Source organism: Brachycentrus maculatus, unplaced genomic scaffold (assembly GCF_059751285.1).
Source record: "Brachycentrus maculatus isolate JH-2025_06_01 unplaced genomic scaffold, ASM5975128v1 h1tg000076l, whole genome shotgun sequence".
NCBI lineage: Eukaryota > Metazoa > Arthropoda > Insecta > Trichoptera > Brachycentridae > Brachycentrus > Brachycentrus maculatus.
The window spans coordinates 146,245-164,784 of NW_028280830.1; the positions used below are offsets into that span (position 1 = coordinate 146,245).

The 18,540-nt window shown below is 30.8% G+C and overlaps 1 protein-coding gene across 7 annotated transcripts in view; it reads right to left on the reverse strand.

Moving 5' to 3' along the window:
- LOC148311105 (potassium channel subfamily K member 18-like) overlaps nucleotides 1–18,540 on the reverse strand; it is a 35,924-nt gene that overhangs the window by 7,148 nt on the left and 10,236 nt on the right. For 6 of the 7 annotated variants that reach the window (XM_088257235.1, XM_088257236.1, XM_088257234.1 and 3 more), the window contains exons 3-4: nucleotides 15,335–15,432; nucleotides 14,581–14,737 (exon numbers count right to left, since the gene is read on the reverse strand). In XM_088257235.1, the coding sequence (XP_088113361.1) occupies nucleotides 14,581–14,737; nucleotides 15,335–15,432 (255 nt within the window). Of the gene's footprint in view, nucleotides 1–1,872; nucleotides 2,990–3,122; nucleotides 4,157–4,679; nucleotides 4,895–14,580; nucleotides 14,738–15,334; nucleotides 15,433–18,540 lie in introns of those variants that run through there. The other variant, XM_088257233.1, reaches the window with a different exon arrangement.

The following is an 18,540-nucleotide window of genomic DNA, read 5'->3' on the forward strand; positions in this document are numbered from 1 at the left end:
GGAGGCATAAATCAAAATAATAGTTATTTTTTGACATCTCATCAAAGATAAAGAAGAATATGGAAGTCTGGGCATTTACGGGGCTTACGACCGTCATAGGCTGGTTTAAGTGATCACTTTACACACGTGTAACATTCACCAATTCTACCCATTATTGACAACCACACTACTAAAATTATTTTCTGGCGTTTCTCATGTGTGTGATTATAATCCAGGATTCGGATCTCACATACTAATATAAGAGATTCTGATTAATAAAAAGCTTCTTTACATCTCACCAATAGATGTCTCTAGTGAAGTTCTAGTGATTCATGAACAATATTTCTAAATTGGTTCATATATATAGAACTTCCAAGAATTTTAGTAGTGTGGTTGTCAATAATGGGTAGAATTGATGAATGTTACACGTGTGTAAAGTGATCACTTAAACCAGCCTATGACGGTCGTAAGCCCCGTAAATGCCCAGACTTCCATATTCTTCTTTATCTTTGATGAGATGTTAAAAAATAATATGAAAATAACTCCTGTAATTGGAGATAATCCAGATTTTGTGAACAAGTATTTGGACACACTCAAAATGTTGTAAAATAATAGTTTGTAAAAAAAACTAATGAAATTTCAAATTAAAATTCCTTTGCGGTTATTTTACCGCTTATTGATCAATAAATTAATACGTTTCAAAAAATCATAATTTAAGATGTAAAAGAAATCAAATTATATTTTTAATCTCGATCATGTTTAATTTTTAAACAGAGAAAAATAAGCTGGAGTCAGTCTTGAAGAATTTTATAGCCAAGATCAAAATAAATTTAACATGAATCATGTTTAAAAAAATATGTTTACGTCTTTATTTTAGATGCTGAATATTACAAAAATTGGTTTGTTTTTACAATGTTTATTTGAATATCAAATAATAACATGTAGGTATTCCTGGTTTAATCAACAAAATATATCTGCTTTTTTCTGTTCAATACGTTGTTCAGAAATAATACACGAACCATAAAAATAATCACATTGTCTCGACATATGTATATTTTGTCTTGCCTTCTGGGCATCTGCGATAAAAATACTGCGATATTCATCCAAGAAAATATATAAAATGAAAACATAATACGTTGAATAATTGATATTTTCTGTTTTTAACTGTTTGAAACATTTTTTTTTTTTTTTTTATAAACAAAATGATCAGTTCTTTTCAATTGATATTTTAAACATATTTTATACGTTTTAAATCTGTTAGTTCAGTAAATATATTTTTCAAATTGGAAAATTAATTTCACGACCCAAAAATATAAATGGACCGCAATTTAGCGATTTCAGCAATATAACGAATTTTCTAATGTCCCTTTGAAACAAACCAACCCAACCACAACATTCAATAAAAATACATCTCGATATAACGAAAGTAAGTAAACTAAACAAGATTATTTCAATATTTTTGTGCGGATGAAATTTTCGTTTAACCTACTTATATAACAAATAACTGATTAATTAAGTTTTTTTCACTTTTGAGATTCGTTATATCGAGGTTCTGTTGCATTATAAATAAGTATTTTTATTCATATTAGACATTGTAAGAAAACAAAGCAAATTTCAGACAAGCAATTTTAATTTGCTTCATTTGGAAATCAAATATCTAAACACTGTGTATGTTTTTGTTTTTTGTGGAAAAAATATTTAAAAAAACTTTTTCATATTTTTTAAGACTAGGTTTTTTTCAGGATTTTTTCCCATAGTATTGAATATTAGCAAAAAATATTATTTCCAGGTCTTCGTACAATGTCGCCATACGTGTTTCTCTCAATAACAATAAAAGACATTAAGCAATAAATAAAACACACACCATGAAAAAAATCTTTATTTCATTCTTACCAATGGTTGTGACTACGGTCAAACAGTATACTACCGAGTTCATGAAGGACCAGGATTTCTGGCCGCTATAGGAATGGACCCCCGCCTCATGAGCTGTATGAAGTTGAGTCTCAAAATCCCATAGCTTCTTCCTGGCGCTCGACTTCCAATCCTCCTCCCTCAGATTGTGGCTAGTCTGCCAAAGGGAGTCGATGAAATCGCGTTTAACCCTCTTAACACCGCACTTGTAAAAGTTCTCAAAAGCTCCTTCCGTATATCTAAAAATTACTCCACCGAACCCACACAAAATTATCAATATCATCAGATCGCTGAAGCATCTATTTCCAAGAAGTTTCATCTTGTCATAGTCTGTTTTTCGTTCTATTTTAATCTCCTTCCAAACTTTTCTAGAATTTTTTAACATGAACTTAAAGAGTGTCATCTTTTTTTCTGTTTCAAACGTATATAATGCTTCTTTTTCCTCTATCTTTGGTTCACTTACTGGTTCATTTTGTTTTCTTTCTTTTTCTTTTTCGTTATGCAGAAGAGATAATTTTTTCGTCAGCTCTTCGCTTTTTTTACTCAAATCGAAATCTGATTCGTCTTCACTGTACGATGAAGAATAACACGAACTTGTCACTTCAGACTGGCTGGCATCAACATAGCCAGAACTTCTTCTGCTTCGTTCCATTTCTACACTTTTTCTTTGAGCTTGTTTGAAGCTCTCTAATGTTTCTTCTGCACTTAAAATTTTGATCGTCTTAGGACACGATACCCTTTTTGGCGATGAAGGATATTTTTTAGGTGTCATTAAATTACGACCGCTATCAACATTTTTACTATCTGCGTTTGATATTTTCTGATCATCATCCGTCACAGATATACTTCTCCTTCTAGCTTTCTGTAACAACTCTATTATCTCTGTCGATGTTTTGGTTAGTTCGATTCCGTCTGTTTCCAAAGGTTTCTGTGGTCTATTTACTGATTGTGATCGTGCAGCTGGCGATCTTTCTCTTACACTACGTTTTATCGCGGCGATCGTTCTTCTTCTTTCTTTCGGTTTCGGTATTTTTTGTGGTTGTGTTTCTACTTTAGGTTTGCTCTGATCTTCACTCATTTCACTTTCACTCGTTCGTCCCTAAAATATTTATACCTACATTAGTAAGAGTTATATCGACTCTTATCACACGCGACCAAATAAACTTCATCATGGTCGCGTGACGTATAATCGACGATTACTGAATTACACATTTTGAAGACAACGAATTTACCTGACTTCTTGTTCCAGATTTACTTCTTTTTGGTCTTATCGGAGGTCCTTCGGCCGGCGGTGGATAATTTTGAGATGATTCCGGACTTTTGGACGATGCGGCATTGACGTTAGTAGAAGTTTTAAGATTGGATTTGATGGGTTGGGTTGTTAAAGGGTCTTGTTTATTGGCTACGGGGGGTTGCATTCGTTCCTGGTTAGTGACATTTTTCAAATTCTGGGAGGGTGTTCTTGATTTATCGATCTGAGGGGCGGATTCTGGGTCTTTTCTGGGACTTGGCGGGGTCGAAAGCTGGAAAGCGTTTTTTTGTTGAACTGGGGAAGTTGGGCTGGGTGGAACTGAAAGTCTTTCCTTTTTAGGCGCATCCGCATCTGCCAAAATCAGCGAATTTCTTCTAATATTAGGATCAAACTCGTCTTTGAAGGTAATGGGATAACTGGGGATAGTAGTTAATAGTTTATTTCCGGGGTCGATGAAACTTCCTTTCCTTTGTAGTCCTTCGATTTCTTCTTTTGTAGGTAAGGCAAACGGGGAAATACTTCTTCGTCTCCGTTCCTTCGCTTCTTCGACTTGTGCTTCTCTTAAAGCATCTATATCTATATCGTCGTTATCTCTTTCGGCGACTTTCTGTTGTATTTTCCTTTTCATTTCCGCATAGATTCTGTCCGCCTCTATTTCTCCTGGACTTTTCGGGGATCTAGAATCTTCTTCATCTGTAGTTGTGGTATCTTCATGGGGAATACTAGATCTGGTCGGTTCTGGGGTTTTTTCTCTTGTGCGGACACCTTGTGCTTTTTTGGTAATCATTCTGCGTTTCCTGGCCATCGAAGCGGACTGTATCTGATCGGGAGTTATGATCTTCTCTGCGGCTGCTTGAGCTTCCACTGCCGTCTTCTTTATTGAAGGAACTCGGACGGCAACAGCTGTTTGCGTCTCAGATTCTAACTTCATGCTGTTAACTTTTTTTACAGGAGTAGCTGCCTTCTTTTGTGAAGCGGCACGTTCCATTTTGAATATAAGTATGCTTTACTTGTCTACAAAAAATAAATATTTCATTGGAATGGGTAAAAGATGGTTTACAATACCCTCAATATATTTTTTAAAGTGTAAGTAAGTGTAATAATTTAAATTTTCAGAGATTCAGAATTTTATTTTCCCACTCTTGTTAAAATAAAATATTTGCAGGAAATTTTAATGGTGACACATTGCGCCCATTTATTCAATGACATCCATTTGTTTTTATTTACATTATCTATTTCTGAAATAATGTAATAAATCGAGGATTGTAAAAGCTTCAATAATAATTAATTTAGAAATAGCACTTAACTTCATTTTAAGTCCTGATTACCTTCAGTAATTTATAAATAAATAAATTACTAAAGAAAACTTTCTTTAAAAGAGAAGTTTAAGAATCGTTGAAAGTTCTAGTAATATTTATAAATAGTACAATCAAAATAATTTAACGCGTCATTTATTAATCACTTGATTTAATTGATATAACTTATTTTAAGAATATTATAACATGACATCCAAAAAGTTAAGATAAAAATCACTCACCTCTCTCGCGGTGTTTAGTTTAATCACTGATATTTTTTTCACTCCGATCAAAGTTGAAATTTAAATTTAGACACAAGGAAAACTATTTTCACTCTCATAGTTTCTATCGGAAACTATTATTCTCGCGTGGTTAGATATCATCACAGAGTACACAACACTACCAGATCGGGCATAAAAGCATCCCAACTATTCCCCGTAAGGTCGATTGTTTCTTTGTTTGATTCTGGGATTGGAAGAGGGATTCTTCCCGGCCCCTTGAAGCTCGCGTCACGACTTGACTCGGAGACGCTAGCGCCTCTAGCGGCCATCCGGACAACCACGCATCGCAAATCAGTCGTGCTCAAAATACACCCACCAAAAAGATATAATAATAACGGGAATCTCAAAAACTGTGGATAATTTTTTGACAAAATGGCGGATGCGATCGAGTGTGGCGGGAATTTGGGCGTATTTCGGTACAGGGAAAATAACACGCTCCAAGTGCTTTTTGGCAACTTTTCAGCAGCTCACTTTGCCGTCTGCCTGACGCGCTTCGTGCGGACTCGGATTTCAGCGTGTCATTTTAAACGCCGATTTCAGATTACAAAGGAAATATTTAGAAGCGGATCAATTATTATTATGATATGAAATATGCATGAAAATATTTTACGTAATTGTGAAAAGCCAAGATTTTTCAAACTTTGATGTTATACCTAAAGCAACTGATTTCTTTCTTATAAAACTATCGAAAATATTCTTCAGGCACCATATATACGTATATTAACAGCTATCTCACTGCATTGTCAGATCTGATACCGAAGTATCTAGGATTTCTTATAGACCTTTTGTTGCAAAGCAAATTTTTTGTTTTTGTTGTATGAATTAAGTAAAACTTTTACAAAATGTGATACAAAACTGTATCCCAAAACAATATTGTATCAAATACCGCATAAGGTAATTCTGACATTAGCAATAACTGAATAAAATGTTTTATGTTCTTTGCTGCTTGTAACAACTATCCCATTCTTCAAATTTTAGTCCAATTTCTTGTAATTCTCAGCCAGGACATCTGTTTTACTCTGACTCCTCCACTTCCTTCATTTTGCCCTTTCATGATAAATTGGAGGAAGGCATATTTTACGTCTCAGCACGTAGGAGGTATTGCGTTTTTTTGCATTCATTTACGGTTCATGGGCTATCATACAGAATCTTTATCCTTTGTACTATGTTTTCTCGCTACATAAATTACGCAATAAAGGTACATTATTTAACTTCCCAAATATTTAAAAACGGAAACCTTAACTGACAATAAATTCTAAATTATATTTTCCATAGTTAAAATTTCCTGTTCATATACCATTTATATTGATTTTTCTCTTGATCACTAACCAATTTAATGATTTCGATTTTCTATAGGAATGAAAAAAAGGTTTTAAATTGAAGCATATGACACTTTTTCTTAAAATCTATTGTGACAAGCGTTTTGATGCATGTGGCATCATTATCAAACACCAAAAAACGTAATACGGTATTCAATAATGATGCTCCATGCATAAAATAATGCTTATTAAAATATTTTAAGAAAAATAGTGTTTAGATTTAAAAATTTAAAGAAATTACCACAAAATGCAAATAAAAAGAAAGGCCTTCTATCTTCTCTTCATTTTTTAACATTCCAAGGTTGCAATTCTTAAATTCAGACTATGTTCCATATACGGTGTTTGATAATCTTGCTCAATGCATTAAAACACATGTCATAATAGATTTTTAAAAGAGTTATATTTATATCATTTTTTGACATCTCATCAAAGATGAAGAAGAATTTGGAAGTCTGGGCATTTACGGGGCTTACGACCGTCATAGGCTGGTTTAAGTGATCACTTAAACCAGCCTATGACGGTCGTAAGCCCCGTAAATGCCCAGACTTCCATATTCTACTTCATTTTCGATGAGATGTCAAAAAATGATATGAAAATAACTCCTATAATTGGAGATAATCTAGATTTTGTGAACAAGTATTTGGACACACTCAAAATGTTGTAAAAGAGTTATATTTACCTTATAAAATTTGAAATGAAGTACCTACTAAGTGACTGCCTAATCAATCAATGAAATCATTTTATTTCTGTTTCATTTTAATAAAATTACCAACTCCCAAAAGTTTTGCCATTAAACTATTATGTTTGAAGTAATAAATGACTATTTTGAGAATTTTAATCATCAAAATTAGTTATGTTTCTATTTATTCTGTAGACTAATGATAATATGCACACAGCTTTGAATTATATAATACAAGAATTTAATAAGTCACCTATTTACATAGTCCAATTCATTTTTCTCCAGATTACTAAAATATTCACTGACTTTCAGTCGGTATTCGAAATAGAATTAGGTGATTCAGGTAAAAGTTTTTATTTTCGTATTTTACTTTATTTCAAAATAATCCATTAAAAAAAGTTTCAAAACAACGTGATGAAAATATACTTGGACTAGATTCAAAAATAGTCCAATGATCTGTGGTCTAACGCTGCAGTTAGACTTGTTGGTAGTTGGCAAACAGAAACTATTCAGAAAATGTGAAGATATAAAATTAATATATATTTAATACCTCGTGATTTCTTCCGCGTATAAATTTTAATAAGCGACTGATTTATTAGCTTATCAAGAACATTCTAAGATAGTATTGTACAAGGGGTTTCAATATGATAATCTTCACGGCTTTTTTCCATGTAACGCGGTGGAACGGCGTTCCGTCACTTTTTTCTCTGATGTATATATATTTTTTAAATTTTCAAAAAATTAACTAGACGAAACAATGTTTGTGCTAACGTAATTACAATCTGTATTTGTGTAATTCGTCAAAATGATAAAATATGTTAATGTTATGAATATTTGAATGATACTTGAATAATTTTTTTTTTTGAAAAAAGCTTGACATGAAGTAAGTTTAAGGACCTTTTTTATTGAAAAAAAACCTTGATAATCTCTATGAAGAAAACTTTTTTGGTTTTTTATGATTTTTTTATTGTAAGATCAAAATTTTACATAAGTATGTATTACGTATATATATATATATATATATATATATATATATATATATATATATATATATATATATATATATATATATATATATATATATATATATATATATATATATATATATATATATATATATATATATATATATATATATATATATATATATATCATGTTTTTTTTAGAAAATGCGAAGAAAAAAGATTTTTTTACTTTAAAAAAATAGCAATAACATGGGTTTAACAAACCTCATTTTGCCAAGTTTTCCTCAGTCTTCCTCTGCCTCTTTTCTCAAAATTTTACATTTGCCTCATAAATTTGTTTTACCGTTCTTTCATCACTCTGACGTAACACATGTCCAAACCATCTCAACACACCTTTCTTAATTTTATCGATAATGCACTATTTGTATTTATTTATATGTGTACGTATATTTATACACAAATTTAAATACAATTTCAGTTCTGTCGCACAAGTAAACGTATTTAGACAAAAAAAATACATTATAAAAAAATAATTTTTTAAACAAAATTTTAAACAGTTCATTAATTGAGGTGTAGAATTCTGAATAGCATGTTTTTTTCAATATTTTCATTCGCTATTTTAACAGTAAACAACCCTGCGTATTTTTTTTGTTGCGTAAATATGTTTAAAAAATTACATACAAAACATCATTGTATATCACATACCTCAATTTTTAATTTAAAAATTGAATGCCTAATAAAAGGAATTTAATTTACATTTATAATTTTTTGAAAGTTAAATAATTTTAAAAAAAAAACCTTTTTTGTAAACCCTTCTTCGGAAAAGCACTTAAAGCGTTTCTAAATGAACAGTGAAAAGCTTTTGGATATTTCTCTATAGATGGCCAAGGAGATTCTTATTTTCAGCAAAGATTCAAACCATTGATAAAAGTTTGCATCTTTTCCTTATAGAGTGCGCTGATGCCGAATTTTCATTTTAGAAAAATTTAACCAAGAATTATTTTTGTCTTCTTCATATTGCTGCATTATTGAGATATGTACTTATTTTTATTGGTTTGTTGTATTTAATAAAAAGTTTTTTATCACTAAAAGATATTTCTTGTTTCATTTGGTTAATAATATACATATATAATATATAGGTATATATGGGAACTTCTGCAAATTGAATTAATTAATGTACACTATGTTTTACAAATTATTTTAATATTTTTATGATAAAACAGTATAATTTAAGAAATAATTAAAGAGATTTAAGATTTTTTCAAATTATTTATCATTCACAATATTTCGAGTGTGTTCAAATTCATGTTTACAAATTTTCAATTTCTCCACATTTTTTTTAACTAACGTTTTCTACCATTAACAAAGCTTAACAGTTGAACATTTAATTTAAGCACAAATACAACTTCTGAATTTGAGAAGTAAGGTTGTTAATTATGGGTAGAATGGTGAATTAAAAACAGTTTTGAATGTTATCATTTCAACCAACCAATGACATGTTGTAACCTCTGTATTTGTCCAGACTTCCATTCTTTATTTCATATTTGTTGTTATATCAATAAAAAGAATCTATGTTTTACTTTATGTTTTGAGAAAATATTTTTGATCTTATTATATAGATGAATATTTCAATTTTATTATATTTTTTAGGTCAAAGGGACTTGTTATAAAAAAAAAACACAGGCACCATTTTTTTTCGAAAAAATCGCTGTCGTAGGATGTCGTCGATAGGGACCTCACAATTTTGACTCAAAAATCCGTGACAGTACCCACGGGACCACAAGAAAAAAAATCAGTGACCTTGAACGATAGATTTTAAACATTTTGAGAAGTTGAACGTGTTACAAATCCAGTAATCGGTGGAACATAAACAAACAGTGACATTAAGTGCGATGTTCTGGTTTAAGATTTGATTTCGTTCTTTGATAGCGAATCTGAAATGTTTATTAGTACGTAGGAGCATGTCTGTTTTAAAGAAGAGTGAAAACAGCGATAGATGTCATAAATACAGAGAAAACACCAACACGAAATCAGGCAGGTGGGCCCTATGCTTCAACTCATCCGCCTAATTGACATATTACATATTATTTTTTTGACATCTCATCAAAGATGAAGAAGAATATGGAATTCTGGGCATTTACGGGGCTGATGACCGTCATAGGTTGGTTTAAGTGATCACATTACACACGTGTAACATTCACCAATTCTACCCATCATTAACAATCACACTACTTAAATTCTTGGAAGTTCTATAAATATGAACCAATTTCGAAACGTTGTTCTTGAATCACTTGAACTTTACTAGAGACATATATTGGTGAGATGAAAAGAAGCTATTTATTAAGCAGAAACTCTTTTATTAGTATGTGAGGTCCGAATCCTGGATTGTAATCATATATATGAGAAACGCCAGAAAAATCAAAATAAAATATAACATTTAAAACATATTCAAACATGTATAAACACAACGATTGATTTTTAAAGAGTTGATACCTCATGTACCTCTTTTTTTTAAGTGGTCATTCAGTTGACAAAAATTGATGAGGCAATCGGACAAATATAAAAAGGCAAGGAAATTTTTCTAAAGCAACTATTATAAAAATTTAAATAATTTTTTTTTGTCTTTTTTACGGATAATTTGTGATGGGCAAGCATTTGTTTTATGTACACGTAAATATTTACTTTCTTACAAGCGGTCGCCCCCGCATTTCTATGGCTCAGTCTTGTTAAATTAAATAAAATAAAATTGTTATTTCTAGTATGTTTAATTTCATTTTGCTTATAAAGCGACAATATTGCATTCAAAATACATTGAAAATGCTTAATGACAGCAGTGTCAAGAAGAATGCTCTCCGCCATAAGCAATATTAAGTTTGGCTGATAAAAAAAAACATGTTTAGCTACAGCAACACTTACAAAAGACCACTCTTGAATTTGTGTTTTCGTGTGGTGATGAGAACATTTATAGTTCTCAAAACTAGACATGCTACCTTTTATAAACTGAAAAATGGTATCAAACAAGTGGTTTATTTTTATACTCAATGCATGGTTGCGTATTTACATATAAGTACAGTAATCAAAGCTATTTTATGTGATAAAATAAACATGTTTACATCAAAGACTTTTTTATAGCTGGAGTGTTTATTTTTTTAAGTGGATCAAAAGGCCGCATGAGTTTTAATATAAAGGTCTTAAATATCACGAATTGAACTTGTTTTGTCTATGGAAAAGCAATAACTGTACACACTTTTATGTGTTTACGGTCAATTTTTATTTCTGCATGGAAATTATTTTTTATACGACCCATACCACACGATGCGTATTGGATAGGACTGTTTAAAAAAAAAACTATTATTTAAATTTAAAACACAAAACATCACATCTGAATTTAGGCAGTTTTTTATTCACAATCATTAAATGTCCATATTCACTAAGATATATTAGTTTGTTCAAAATATTAAATCTCTGTTTGTTGTTCACCGATTGTTTTAAAATTTTAACCCTTTGCTGCATAGTGCTTGCACGGACCTCACATACTGATAAAAGAATTTCTGCTCAAAAAATAGTTTCTTTTCATCTCACCAATAGATGTCTCTAGTGAAGTTCTAGTGATTCAAGAACCATGTTTCGAAAATTGGTTCTAGTATATAGAACTTCCGAGAATTTGATTAGTGTGGTTGTCAAGTGTAAAGTGATCACTGAAACCAGCCTATGACGGTCGTCAGCCTCGTAAATGCCCAGATTTTCATATTATTCTTCATCTTTGATGAGATGTCAAAAATAATATGAAATAAAATGACTTATAATAAAGTTTATTTATGAAAGCACTTGTGGTTCTCAAAACTAATAATGTAACATATACATTAATAACATTAATAAACATAAAAACGTGGTCTTATAAAAGTTTTTTTTTCTTTAATATACATATATTTAGAACATAATAACTCGCAAAACAAAATAACGTTGTTTTTCCTTCTCACCCAAGTACTATAATTTTTTTCGTGACTAAATTGTTTCACTTTATATAAAACTATCTACATAAAATAATGTTCATTTTTCTGCGTTGGCGTCTAAGGTATATTTTCGTAAAAAGACATCAGGACTAATAGAAATATCAAGAAAGAAAGTGAATTTTCTTGATCCGGTGTGAAAATCATTTGTATCACCACCATTTATTTTCTACCACAAAAAATATCAATATATAAAATGTCACGAAAATAGACGATAGCGTAGAAATTTTTGTTAGATGACACATTGAAAAAGCGTGGGAAACCCAACAAATGGTATTTTTTACTATGCCTCCACTTTTTATAACGTGATTTTATAACAAGTATTCTGGAGTCATGTTTTTTTTAATAATCTGAATTTTTTCACATTTATAGCATTTATTTTAGGTATTATTTTTTAAAGTTTTTTTTATTAATATTAATTTGTTTGTTTAAGCTCCTCCAATGGGCAAACAAATGAATTTTAATTACAATTTTTTGAGTGTGTCCAAATACTTGTTCACAAAATCTGGATTATCTCCAATCACAGGAGTTATTTTCATATTATTTTTTGCCCAGACTTCCATATTCTTCTTCATCTTTGATGAGATCTCAAAAAATAATATGAAATTTAAATTTTTAATTTAATTAAATTGATGTATTTGAAATATGACAACATTTTTGCCGCAGTAATTTAATGTCCATGCCTATTTTTTCTTACCCTTATCCGCACCCAATGGTGCATAGTAATAAAAAACATTTTTATTTTATTTATTTTTTATAAAAGCAGTTAAGAAATATCTTTTTCTTTTTCAATTCCATATTTTAATTACAACTTTTTCACAAAATCTATAGTGACTTGAATTAAAATGCATTCTGCACCATAAATATGTATTCATATGAATAAAACTTAATGGATTTCCGTACATTTCTGAAGTTTGGGCAATATTTGTAGCTTTAGATAGAGTACACTTTAAATACATGTTTGCATTATTTTATAAACAAAGGAACGTATTTTTTCACACAACTACTACTACTACTACTACCATCACGCCGTTTCCCTGCAGGGATAGGCAGAGAGGATGGAACGCCACACTCTTCTGTCCTGACATACACTCCTCGCCTCCTTCACATCCATACATCTAGTCATACATGCCCTCCGATTACGCAGACTTTTGACACCGCCAGATTTTAGGTTCTGATTGATCTGATCGTGCCAAGTCTTTTTACGGTCGTCCACGTTCTGTTTTCCCTCTCACATTCGCCACATATATTTTCTTAGTCATTCTCTCGCTATCCATTCGCTCAACATGTCCATACCACCGCAAAGACAAAACACACAAAAGTGGGCGGAATCAAGTTTGTACACCTAAAATATGCAATTTTAATGAGCTCTCATGTTCTACAAAACAATTATTAGCAATCTGTGACACTAATGTGATGCACACATCCACACGTTATTTCGTTTGTAGTTTCTAGAACAGTTATGTCACTGTTAGGTTACATCACCGTATTTCCACGCGTGCGTATAATTGAGTAAAATAAAAGCTTTTTGACTCATTCCTAAGTAGCGAACCAGAGCCAATCACTCAGCATGATCTCAGTCAGTGGCTACAGAAATACCGTCATTTCAATTCACACATTTACTTGAGAGCTTTACATACGTAACATAGAAAAACGTGCAGTTATGAAGGGAGCTTTGGTGTTTTTAGATTCAAAATTTTAATAAAAATATTGCTTAGTACATTTTTCAAAAAAACATGTTTTACGTTCAACCCTTATTTCATGAATTTCGGTCTATAAATATTTAAAAATATTTGATAACGTACTTACATCAATATGTCAAGATTGGGATAAAACTTTACTTGTCTTTTAAGAAAACATGGTTTTTGGTCTCAGCCAGTGATGTCTATCATTCAAACAATTTTTATTCATGACATAAATTACGCCTTCATATATCATAATTTATAATTTGTTATGAATTATTAATATATTTCGTGCATTTTTTCTCTTGAAATATCGTTATTTTGAAAACATAAAAAATTATCGAATCGTTTGCAGCTAACATTGAAATTGAAAACTGTAAACTTTTTTAGGGCAAAAACAATAGATTTTCAACAAAAATATGTTTCTTTGGTTCAGTAAAAAATTAGTTCAATTTGTTTATTTGTGAATATTTTTATTAATAAATATATTTAAAATAATTTTAAATTAAACACTTGTAATAAACAACTTAATGAGTTTTATTTTTATACACGACTAGTTTTGAAAACTTACAAATGTTTTTCATCTACAGGTGAAAATTAAAAGAAATTATAGTTTTCATTTTCAACTGTAGATGAAAAACATTTGTAAGTTTTTTCCTTTTCTCTTTATCCCATCCTTGTCATTTGTACTCATGATTTTATTTTTTGTATTCTGTATGTATCATATATTGTAACTGTTGTTCTTCCTTCCAATAAAATAAAAAAATAAATAAAAAAAACTGGTCGTGTATAATAATGAAACTCATTAAGTGGTTTATTACAAGTGTTTGATTTAAAAAAAATAAACAACATGCCATTCCACAAAATGAACGCCGAATCAATAAATTCAACAAAAAACTTAGATTTTACTTTTTAAATACCAGTTTTTCTTTAAATCTATTGTGATGCGTTTTTCGATGCAATCAGCATAAAAGTGTAATACTGTAATACGTAATATACTTCGACGTCAGTATATTGACGAGGTGTGCTTTTGGCATAGTATACTGGAGTCGATATATCGATTCTCAGCTCTGTGAAAGTTTTTTTAAAAATTATTTACTGGCAGTCACCCAGTGAAAGGATGTTTCTCTCTGAAGGTTAAGGCAGTTGAATTCAAGACTTTGGGATGTCATACAATTTTTCAGGTAAAATAAATGATGATGCTTACCGATAGTTGTATAGATGGTGCCGCAGTAGAACATGGCATTCCAAAAGGACCACACCTTTTTCGCCTTGTCCGTAGATCCTTGTTTGACCCATTCAGTAACCTGCTTCTTATATCCTTCCAGCCTCTTGAGCGCTTCACCACTCCACATTTCAGGGTCCTAATAACATTCAAGCGCAAATCTGATATTTGATTTAATGTTAGCAAGTGTAAGTCTACTTAAACTGATGGCATATGGGATCGAATGCAGAGCGGATACCCCAATAACAAAAAATACGGTTGGAGTGTCATAAATGAAGGCTCTAGGGCATGGGTGGCCAACATTTTCTGAAGCCGGGCCAGATTTTAGAAATAAGTTATCCTACCGGACCGTAAAACTAAAATTATTTTATTATTAACAGCAAACAAGAGTTATTTTCATATTATTTTTTGACATCTCATCAAAGATGAAGAAGAATAATGTTACACGTGTGTAAAGTGATAACTTAAACCAACCTATGACGATCGTCAGCCCCGTAAATGCCTATATTCTTCTTCATCTTTGATGAGTTGTCAAAAAATAATATTTCAATTTCGTACAATTTCTGTAAGCCTGAGCGACTCACCATACATTCCTCTCTTTACTATAGTTTTCCAATTTTTTTTTCACTAAAATTTTATTGCAACTGGTTATAAACTTATAAAGGAACGAATGCACTGCCTTTTTACATATATTTTTTTAAATAAAAAAGACTGGATGTATATAATAAAATCTTACCTCCGTTAGTGCTGGATTTTTGGTCATTACTCTTAATTCTTCAACCAGCTCTAATTCTCTTAATTTGATGTCTTTTGAAGTAATTTTTTCATTGACACCTAAAAAAATACAACAATTAAGAATTCAAGCAGGAAATTTGTTTTCAATACCTTCAAGACGTAGACATCTAAAATATATTAAGATATATGACAAAATAAACACGATAGAATAGATGTCTCTGGTGAAGTTCTAGTGATTCAAGAACAGTGTGTCAAAATTGGTTCATATAAATAGAACTTCCAAGAATTGGAGTCGTGACGTTGTCAATAATGGGTGGAATTGGTGAATGTTACACGTGTGTAAAGTGATCACTTTAACCAGCCTATGACGGTCGTCAGCCCCGTAAATGCCCAGACCTCTAATGAGATGTCAAAAAATAATATGAAAATAAACATGATATTAAAATAACTGACAGGCAAACAAGAATACGTGGAAGAAAATAATTCTTTAAAAAATCTTCTGTACATAAAATATAACTGTTCGTTAGCTCGAAATCTTAAGCCTCTTAGGTTATTTGCCGACAGGTTTGATTGAAGCTTGGAGCAACGTAGCATTCAAATACGTGATCTTTTTTAGATATCCCTGTGAAAATTTCAAACATGCTTTATTTAAACAGTTTTTTTTTACCAAAATGGCAGCGTCATCTGTTGAACGTAACAGTAACACACAGTCAATTATTAACTTTTTTATGGTGGACAGGAAGTTCTTGACAGCTGCTGTCACTAAAACAATTTTAATGCTTTCATTAGCATCGTTGTTGTTGTCTAAATTTTCGTTGTGTAACAAAAACTTTATTCTTTCTTTTCTATTTGACCAAACTGAGCCATAGTAACGCATGGTGGGGTGCAGCTATTAAATGCACTAAATAAGAAGGATATGGCCTACCTTCCTCTCTAATATCAATGGAAGGAGACCACGAAATCTTAACTATTAATTTCTTTCATTAATTGATTCGGCTGTAACTTTGTGGTAGAACCTACTAATTTCAAATTTAAGTTTTACTCGATAAATACCACTTTTTTTAAGAAAATCTATTGATTGAATTGTTGTTTATGCTCCCACTTTTAAAACAATAAAAAATAAATAGATAAATAAAAATAAGGAACATTCCTATCTCCTCTTCTTCATTCTTCAACGTCCCAATGACACAACTCAAAAACTTAGACTCATATTCACCTACGGTGTTTAAAAATTATACAAAATGCATCGAAAAACGTATCACAATAGATATAAAAAAAAATTTGTCCGCCTCCGTAGTGTAATGGTCAGCACTCTCAGCTACCGTTCTAGAGATCCCGGCTTCGATCCCCAGGGGGGGTCAAATAAATATAAGTGATTTTTTACTGTAATATTTATTCAATATTACCCTGGACTGGTACCTGAAGCGGAGGGCTGATCACCTTTCCTTCATGTGTAAACGATCAATATAACACTGCGGTTATATGACACAGTGCCCTATGCACCATTGGGGTGCGGATAAGAGTTTTATTATTATTATTTAGTGGTATTAACCAAGTAGAATAAAAATTAAAATACTCATTTCTTATTTTACAATCCTATAAAATCGTCGAGATATTTTAACGAGATGCCATCTAACAAATCGGTCTATTAAGTGTGGATTGTGGCATCATAAAAATAAATATTTCACATTTCTATTGAATTCCGAACACACGGTATTCTTTATTTTATCATAATAATGTTATTTCAAAGCAGGCAGACAGTTTGACACATGAAATGAAAAGTATTTGAGGAATAAATTAAGTAACCTCTATTTTATATTTTTGATTATCAAACTATTGACTGACTGAAATCATAATAAAAAATGAAAACGTTAAAATACGAATAAAATGCTATTTCAAATATTTTTTTATTAAATTTAATGGAGTATTAAAAATAAAACACTTGTATTAGACAACTTATTGATTTGTATTTCCCACTAGTTTCGAAAACTACAGATTTATGTATTTCGTAATATATAAAATTTAGGAGTTGAAATAATTGACAAGTATGTATGAGAAAATAAATATATGTCGAAACGTGGAATAGGCAATGAATTTTCGAAAGCTGTCCCACCGCATTCCCAGATCTATACAAAAGCAACTAGGCCTCCTGAGAGACCTTCTCTTGCAAATATTTTTTTAAAACTAATTTGCGAAAATTTTTGAAAATGTGGAAATAAATGTATCCCAATTTTACTGTGTACATATCGCTCACTCCTTTCAAGAACGTCATAAATCAAAAACCTTGATTTTTCAGGAGAACGTTTTTAAAGTTTAAAAATATTATACAATGTATTAAAAATAAATATAAAGCCACTTTTTGAACTTTTTACTGTGCAACAGATCTTTTTAGATAAAAACTGAAGGTTTTTTTCTTAATTTGAAAAATATTAAGTTTATTCAAAAAAATAATTAAACAATACCTTTTCTTTGAAATGCATAAACAACACTTTCTGCCCTGTAACAGGTGAATATTAAGTTAAAAATATTCCGCTTTTGCTGGGATATAGTACATTTTATGGGCATTCCGAAAACATGCACAACTGAAAATTGACGATTTTTGATTTATGACGTTCTTGAAAGGAGTGAGCGATGTGTTTAAAAGTTTAATATCCTTATTAAATTTGGTGGTGGATTTAAAAACTTGTATCTATTAAGATTGGCAGTGACACGAGGCAAAAAATAATTGCAAAGAATGGTGTGGATTAATATTATTTCTGCCCACCGATACGAAAAATGAAAAGAAAAAATGCACCCACGTCTGTTGTCCACAATGTAAATGGCTATCGTAAGAAATGTGTAATACATGATTGAGATTTTTTATCATCCCTTTTAAAAAGATTTTGTTTTTTGTTGAACCTCGAAATCATTATAATAATCAATTTTACTTTCTATTTGAGTTCAGATGCGCCAAACCAATTTGGAAACACTCCACTGACGTTTTGGCAGTTCTTACGGCAAGCATGTTGCCAAATTTTAGCCTTATTGTAGATACATTTGAGAAATTTTATAAAAAAATATTTTTTTACATTCCACTTGGCATTTGATTTGAGTATTGTATGTTAAAATATATTTAAAATAATTTTACATAACAACATTTTGAGTGTGTCCAAATACTTGTTCACAAAATCTGGATTATCTCCAATTACAGGAGTTATTTTCATATAA